The sequence below is a fragment of the Alnus glutinosa genome, chromosome 9 (genome assembly GCF_958979055.1).
Source record: "Alnus glutinosa chromosome 9, dhAlnGlut1.1, whole genome shotgun sequence".
NCBI lineage: Eukaryota > Viridiplantae > Streptophyta > Magnoliopsida > Fagales > Betulaceae > Alnus > Alnus glutinosa.
In genome coordinates, this window is record NC_084894.1 from 2,292,959 (window position 1) to 2,301,403 (window position 8,445).

General features: G+C 39.4%; 1 protein-coding gene across 1 annotated transcript; it reads left to right on the top strand.

Moving 5' to 3' along the window:
* Nucleotides 1–449: 449 nt before the first annotated feature.
* On the top strand, nucleotides 450–1,912 carry LOC133877662 (protein neprosin-like). Its single transcript, XM_062316051.1, has 6 exons — nucleotides 450–674; nucleotides 767–928; nucleotides 1,024–1,068; nucleotides 1,221–1,367; nucleotides 1,456–1,722; nucleotides 1,817–1,912. The coding sequence occupies exons 1-6, from the start codon at nucleotides 450–452 to the stop codon at nucleotides 1,910–1,912; spliced, it is 942 nt and encodes a 313-aa protein (XP_062172035.1).
* Nucleotides 1,913–8,445: the final 6,533 nt, after the last annotated feature.

Below are 8,445 nucleotides of genomic sequence, written 5' to 3' on the forward strand. Positions count from 1 at the left end.
TATGTTTTAGACTATGTAGTTGCTTTATTATTATCTCGATCAGTCGTTAATATATTGATAACATGGTTAAATTTTTTTTATAATTTTTACAGTTTTTCTTCTTTTCGGGTGGGCTGTCATTCATATGATGGTGCATGTTATATCGATGCACAAAAAAAAGAAAAAAAGAAAGAAAGGAAAACAAAAACCTATATATGATTGAATCTTGCTTATACATACTAAAAGAAAGATGGGAGGGTTTAAGCTTTAGTGAAAAAAGAAGGTTAATTACCTCCAATAGCTTCAAAGTTCAAACTCTTCCTTTCAAACGCATGCATGAATCATTTTGGATATCAAAATTGATCATTAATATGAAATGCTTTAGAAATTTTGGGTTTGGCTTTTTATTGTGGCAATTGAAGAATAAGAGACTAATTAATTATAGCAATTTGTTGGTGGTTAATAATAAGATGGAACCCCATTCCCGTTCCATTCCAAATGTAACAAATGGAGAATTTTCTGATGCCGAGCTGTTTCAAGATTTGCATGAGAATGAGCATTGCCCCGAAGGAACAATCCCAATTATTAGACATGCACGAGAGGATGAATATTATCCACACGGTGCTATATCCGCAGCTGCACGTAATCAAAAGAAGCTTAATATCCGCGTTGATTTAGATGCTAAAGGTCATGAGGTATATCATATATTATCAAATGACTGTTTTTTGATCGAATTAGATTTCTTTTTTCCCCTTTTTACATATGAATTATATTAATTTGAAATTAGTACGCTGGAGTTGGACTAAGTGGTGGCAAGTACTATGGAGCACGTGCATTTCTTAACGTATGGAAACCTGCGACATTAGGTAATGGGGATCTTAGCTTTGCTCAAGTAGGGGTTCAAGCAGGTCCTCCAGACCGACTAAACTACATTCAAGCTGGATGGATGGTAATTAATTAAGTTTAACCAAATATATATAGTCCTTCTTGGAAACATAAATGTGAATTAATTAAGTTTAATAATTATATTTCATGGTGTTCCAGGTTAATTCGCGAGACAATGAACCGAGGGTATTCTTATATTGGACTGTAAGTTGGCTTATTAATTTCCTTCCTTAAATTAGCACATCATGCATGTTTGTCAAAGAAGAGATCGATCGTCTCCAGTCAAATTAAATCGCTGATCAAAACTATATATATATATATATATATATCTCTGTGTGTACGTGTGTGATTTTAAGAGTGATGGAAACAAAAAAACTGGGTGCTACAATCTCAACTGTCCTGGTTTCGTGCAAGTAACCAATAAAATTGGACTTGGTGCTGCCTTAAAGCCTCCATCAACCTACAAGGGGACACAATTCTCGATACCGATAGCCGTATACCAGGTATATATTATGCACATGTCTATTTCCTGACATTAATTTCTCTTTACATATTTCTCACTACATGCATTCTCCAACTTATGTGCTTCAGTTTAGAGGAAATTGGTGGCTACAAGTGAATGAAATAATGCTTGGATACTTGCCTAGCCATATCTTCACTGATTTAAGAACCAGTGCAACTGCAGTTAGCTGGGGTGGACAGGTTTTCGACGCAGGGAAAATGGGTCATCACACATCAACTCAAATGGGGAGTGGACATTTTGCGAGTGAAGGCTTTGGAAAAGCAAGTTATTTTACACATGTTGAATACAAACATGAAACAGGATACTTCTTGGCCGCCGAAGGACTGCGACAATATGTAACAAAACCAACGTGCTATAGTTTAAATCTAATACCGAAAAAGAGTCAAGACTTTGGAATCTATTTCTATTATGGGGGTCCTGGGTTTTCAGCAACATGTCCGTAGAAGAAAGGGAAGAAGAAAAATTGATAGATTGGTACTAATAAGCCACATATTGGCCGGAGGGATCAAAATTCATGTCCTGTAAATGCTATCACCACGTACAACCTCTATTGTTCAATATTTATATTTTCAATAATATTCTTTGTAAGCTGAAATTTGGTAATTCCATAAGTTTATGTGCATATACCCAAATGTCAAATGAAGGTGATCAAAGGTCATAAGCACGTAAAAATGACAAAAACAAAATCTCCACATTAATGTACTCACAGTAAAATGTTCGAGATCAACTAGTTGAAGATTATGCAAATGTTGGGCCGAAAATTAATGTGACCATTAATTTCTTTTTTCAAATTGTGATTTTTAATTTTCTTTGGTTACAAGTTATTTTATTTCATACTAAAAAGGGAATATTCTAGTACAAACACTACTTTAAACATGGCACACTTGAAGTTTAAACACCCATCAAACGAAACTCTCTAAAATAATTGACACAAGGAAGTATGTCTTTGATATTCATCTACGGTGCATGTTGTGAAACCCTAGAAAGTTAATGTCACAATCTGAGAAAAATACTAACAACATATGCGCCAAAATTATAATTCGAACTCCTTGAAATCACTTATAAAGTCCAATCTCATATATTAATTAAGATATTAATGTACGACTTAACACCTATGAAATATTTTAATAATCCACCTACCCAATGTTGGAATAATTTATAAGGTGTCACAATCTGCCCCACTCAAATCTTTGACGTCATTGACAGAGTTCACATCATGATACAGTGTCCCATGTTTCTAGGTTGCTTCGATATCGTTTGTCACGACTCCAAAAAAAACGTTAATCACGTCTACACAATAATTCTAAAAGAACTAATTAAAGTTAGATTGCATGTGACGACCCATCATCTAAGGGGTTTATTAATAGTAGATAACCTGCAATGTAATACCCCAGTAAAGAATTAGGGTTAAGAGTACCCTAATTATATATAGCATACGATGTTTAGAGTTGGTATTAGTTGTAGGAAGCGACTTTTTTTTTTCTTTTTTTTTAAAAAAATTTTGGGTTTCACAGAACGTTCAGTGAGGAAAACCAAACAATCAATGCAACCCTCATCATGAACGTTCTACTCGAGAGTCGAACATTCAATGAAGTTATAAGTGATTAATTTTGGATGTCCCTAACCTTCAAAGCGTGCATGGTACATCTTTAAATGGGTATTTATGACCTCACTACTAAAAACTAGGGCTATACAGTCAATTCATTTCCGGCGCAAAAATGACAATATCGACGATTATTTGCATCCCAATGCCTTGAATTGGGTGGAAGATAGCCTCTCCCTAAATTACGATAGGATAGAGTTGGTTGTGGCCAAAATACATGTGCCGAGACTAGTAATTTTGGTCTGGCTCTTAAATGTCGGCGCCAAGTTAGGTATGGTTTTAGTGGGCACTTAGTACAGCGTCAGCGTCGGGGTTTCATATGTTTATCAGCGCTGAAAACCCGACGTGTCTCATTTCGCCGGACAAAATACTTTCAAGAAAAGAATCCTTAAGTGCGAAGAGGGCGTCGAAGCTGCAGAAAAGAAGAAGTAGCACTAGTAACAGCACATAAGCCGAATTCGTTTGTAACACTATAGATTGATAGAATGGTACTAATAACACTATCAATACAGCAGCTACACCTACTTCAGAAACCACACATGCAACAGTAGTCACCCAAAATCATGCACAGCCAGCAGCTACAATCCCTCCAGGAATCACGCATGACAGCAACAACCCTTCTCCTCATTTTTAGCTTACACAACCTAGCTCTTGTCTCACCAACAGCAGCTGTATAGCCACACTAACACCTGACAGCAGAGGCTAGAAATTACTCCATTCTTCTTTTAGTTCTTTACATTGTATTCCTCGTTTGTAAAGTGCCTCTGATGTTTTCCTTCTACATTGTATCACACTAATCAGTGTTGTAACCTTTGTACAAAAGTTGTAATCTCTTGTCATTATAAATACATAGTATACTCCTCTATTTTGGCATGCTTCCAAAAATAGAGAATTTCCAAACTTCAGAATTCTTCAAACTCTCTTTACTCTCAACTCTTCTAACTTGATATCAGAGCTCTTTGGCTCATCCCCTCTTTTGACCCTAGCCACTTTGAAATCATCCCTTTGAAGTGGCCGCTGATAACTCTACTCCTGCAACCTCTGCAACTTTTGTTTCCCAAACATTACACCTTTGGTGTCCTTGAAACTTGATGGTCCAAACTTCATAAGTTGGACCACACAATTCCTTCCAGCTCTACGAACCCGTGAACTCTTGGGTATCTTTGATGGCACTAAGCCTTGTCCCTCAGAATTCATCCTTGATGATGAGGGCAAACCAACATCAGTTCGCAACCCAAATTTTCTGGTTTGGCAAAAGAAAGACCCAGTTTATACGGCTTGGATCAATGCTACTCTCACTCAGAGAATCATTTCTGCCGTCTATGGAATGAACACAGCCCGCCAGGTTTGGTCCTATCTCTCCAACCGATTTACTCCAAACTCCCGCACACAGATTTCCCACCTCAAGAGACAACTTTAGACTCTTGATCAAGGATCTCAACGTTGTTCTGACTACCTTCTTACTGCCAAAGGCTTGGCTAACCAACTTGCTGCAGTCGGCAAAGGCGTAGAGGATGAAGACCTTATTTCCTATGTAGTTGGAGGCCTTAACCCTTCTTACCATCCCTTCATTACCACACTCAGCTTTGTTACTCGAGATAGCCCAATTTCATTTGATGCCTTTCAAATGGAATTACTAAACTATGAACAACTCTTGAATGCCTCTCAGAAAACTATCAAACCTGAAGGTGGACAACTTGCCTTCTTTACACAAAAGCAGAACCACAGCAGCAGCTCTCCAGAAAGCCCAAGTTTCAGCAAGGCTATAGGCAACCTTCTCACCCCTTTCAGCAGTACTCATCATCTCAGCAGCAAGCTCCACCTCAGAGACCAAGTTTTCCCACCAATATACAATCGGGTAAAACCACAAATCCTTCCTCTTCTTTTGTGTCTCCTAATCGTCCTCCTTGTCAAATTTGTGGGAAGAACAATCATCAAGCTTTGGATTGCTACCATCGGATGGACTTTGCTTATCAAGGTTGCCATCCACCCTTTTAACTTGCAACGATGGCAGCAGTTACACAGAGTACAACTAAATCGGAGCAGCCTTGGTATCTTGACAATGGTGCTAACCATCACATCACCCTGGACATTGAGAATCTCACCTTGCAGCAATCGTATCAAGGGACTGAAACTGTGACAGTGGGCAATGGAGGTGGTCTGCAAATAGCCAACACTGGTTCTTAACTACTCTCCTCTTCCAACACTCCTTTTTGTCTTAAAAATATTTTACATTGCCCACATGCCTCATCTAATTTACTGTCAATACAAAAATTTTGTAAAGATAACCATTGTTATTTTATTCTGACCGCCACTTGTTTTCTCATCAAGGATATATTGACCAAGGAAATCCTCCTGCAAGGGCCGAGTGATGCAGGTCTTTATCCCATCTACCTCAAGCAGCTACAATCCAACCATGTCAAGTCCAAAGCTGCATTTTTATCTTCAACAGCCTTTCTTTCACGCTTTTTTGCATTCCTAGGAATAACAGGACCTCTTGATGTCTAGCATTCTCGACTTGGACACCCAGCAGAATCTATCATCAATCGACTTTTACAACAATCTCTTTTGCCATACACTGGGTCTGTAAAACGTACCAAACTTTGTGAGTCATGTCAAGTGTCCAAAAGTACAAAATTGCCCTTTTTGAGTTCTAACCGAGTGTCCACACATCCTCTTGACTTAGTTTACTCAGATGTGTGGACCTCTCATGTTGTATCAATTGGTGGCTGTAAATTTTATGTAGTTTTCATTGATGACTATTCTCGATTCTCATGGATGTTTCCTTTGCGTCAAAAATCTGAAGTACTCACATGTTTTGTCAAATTTAAAAACTTAGTTGAGAACTTCTTTTATTGTAAAATCAAACAAATCCAAACCGATAATGGGGGAGAATATGTCTCAGCTGCCTTTCAACACTTCACTACCACTCATGGCATCTTGCATAGACTTACATGCCCTTACACTTCTGAACAAAATGGAGTTTCTGAAAGAAAACATCGCCACATCACTGAAACCGGCCTCTCTCTTCTTGCTCAATCTGGCATCTCTTCCTCTTATTGGGTGGATGCCTTTTTAACTACCACCTATTTAATCAATCGGATGCCAACTACCGTTTTGGAGAATGTTTCTCCTTTCTTTAAACTTTTTCAAAAACATCCTGATTATTCTCTCCTCAAGACCTTTGGTTGTGTTTGCTATCCTTTACTATGTCCTTACATGTCTCATAAGCTGAATTTTAGGAGCAAAAAGTGTGTCTTCATTGGCTATAGCAGCAACCAAAATGGTTACAAGTGCCTTGATCTTCAAACCAACCGTGTCTACATCTCTAAACATGTGTTGTTCGATGAAACTCAATTCCCAGCAAAGGATCTTCTTGCATCATCTTACCCTACAATGGATGCTCCTTCCGGGTCTGCACTTCCTATAACCTTAGGTACCTTTTCTTCCCTTCTTCTCTCTTCAACTTTTCTCATCACTGTTCTTGATCACACAGTTCCCGCTTCTCCTCTTAGTGATCCTCCATCTTTGGTCCCTACCTCAGCATCTCTTTCACCATCCTCGGACTGCCCCTCCTAATTCCACCTCAATTTCTGCTGAACCAACCACTTCTCCTATTCCTTCCTCTTCTCCACCACAGCAACCTCGGATGCTCACCCGATCTCAAACCAACTCTTCCACACCTAAAATGTTTCCTGACTATCACATGTACTCTGCCACCAAATACCCCTTTCAAGCCCTCACATCTATTAGTCTTCCTGTAGAACCCCCAGACTTACAATCAAGCTATGAAACACCCATGTTGGTTAGATGCTATGCAAGCTGGGTATGATGCTCTCATCTCCAATAAAACTTGGACCTTGTGTCCTAGATCATCTAATCGGAAGGTAGTGAGAAATAAGTGGGTTTTTAAACTTAAACAAAAATCCGATGGCACCATTGATCGGTATAAAGCCCGACTTGTTACTAAGGGCTTTGATCAAGAAGGGGGAATTGACTTTCATGACACATTCAGTCCGGTTATCAAACCAGCCTTTAGCCTTGGCCGTTCACTTTGGATGGTTTATTCATCAATTGGACATCTCCAATGCCTTTTTGCATGGACTTCTTGAAGAGGAAGTGTTCATGGAACAACCAAAAGGGTTTGAAGATCCTGCTTTTCCAGACCATGTGTGTAGACTCCACAAGTCTCTTTATGGTTTAAAACAAGTCCCAAGGGCTTGGTTTATGCGGCTTTCTCAAGCCTTATTAGATCTTGGTTTTGAAAGTTCTGATGTAGATGTCTCTCTATTCCATTTTCATTGTTCTTCAATGACCATCTTTGTTCTCATATATGTTGACGATGTACTTGTTACTAGCAATTCGTGTCCTGCCATTTCTCATCTGATTTGTAGGCTACAATGTGAATTTGCTGTGAAAGACTTGGGCCCTTTATCCTACTTCCTCGGCATTCAAGCTACCCGGGGTTCACAAGACTTATTCTTGTCTCAGACCAGGTATATTACAGATTTGCTACACAGAACAAAGATGGAAGGTTCCAAACCAGCTCCTACTCCATGTGCTTCATGGGGAAACTTATCTTGATTTGCTGGAAACTCTTTGGATGATCCTATTGCCTATCGACACATTGTAGGTGCTCTACAATATTGTACACTCACTTGGCCTGATATTGCCTATAGTGTCAATCAATTGTGTCAATTCCTCCATGCTCCAACAACTGTCCATCTTACTACAGCCAAGCGTGTTCTTCGCTACCTTAAGGGCATAGTTCCTTTTGGCTTTCACTACACTAAAGGATCCTTGAATCTTAATGGCTATTGTGATTCTGACTGGACAGGGAGTCCGGATGACCGCAAATCCACAACTGGCTACTGCATTTATCTTGGTCCTTGCCTCATTTCCTGGGCTGCTAAGAAGCAAGCGATTGTGACCAGGTCCAGCACTGAGGCTGAGTATCGGTCTATGGCTTTTGTTGTTGCTGAAATGTATTGGATCCGCATGTTATTCAAGGTGCTACAGGTTCCTCTTCTTTCTACTCCATGCTTGTGGGTTGATAATATCAGTGCCCTCTCCCTCTCTTCCAATCCTGTTTTTCATGCCCGTACTAAACACATTGAAGTGGATTATCACTTCATCAGAGAAAAAGTCTTCAATAAGGATCTCCATGCTCGGTACATCTCCACCCATCATCAAGCTTCGGATACCTTCACCAAAGGATTGTCTACAACCCGATTCCTTCTTCTACGTGACAAGTTGATGGTTTTTCTCTCCCCATCAACTTGAGGGGGAATGTTAACACTATCAAGACAGCAGCTACACCTACTTCAGAAACCACACATGCAACAGTAGTCACTCGAAATCATGCACAACCAGTAGCTACAATCCCTCCAGGAATCACGCATGACAACAACAACCCTTCTCCTCATTTTTAGCTTACACAACCTAGCTCTTGTCT

Excerpts from the sequence above, each read along its gene's own strand:
- LOC133877662 (XM_062316051.1), top strand. The coding sequence starts at position 450 with ATGGAACCCCATTCCCGTTCCATTCCAAATGTAACAAATGGAGAATTT. Across the intron at positions 1,069-1,220 it reads GGGTATTCTTATATTGGACT|AGTGATGGAAACAAAAAAAC; the intron begins GTAAGTTGGCTT and ends TGTGATTTTAAG. Across the intron at positions 1,368-1,455 it reads TACCGATAGCCGTATACCAG|TTTAGAGGAAATTGGTGGCT; the intron begins GTATATATTATG and ends TATGTGCTTCAG.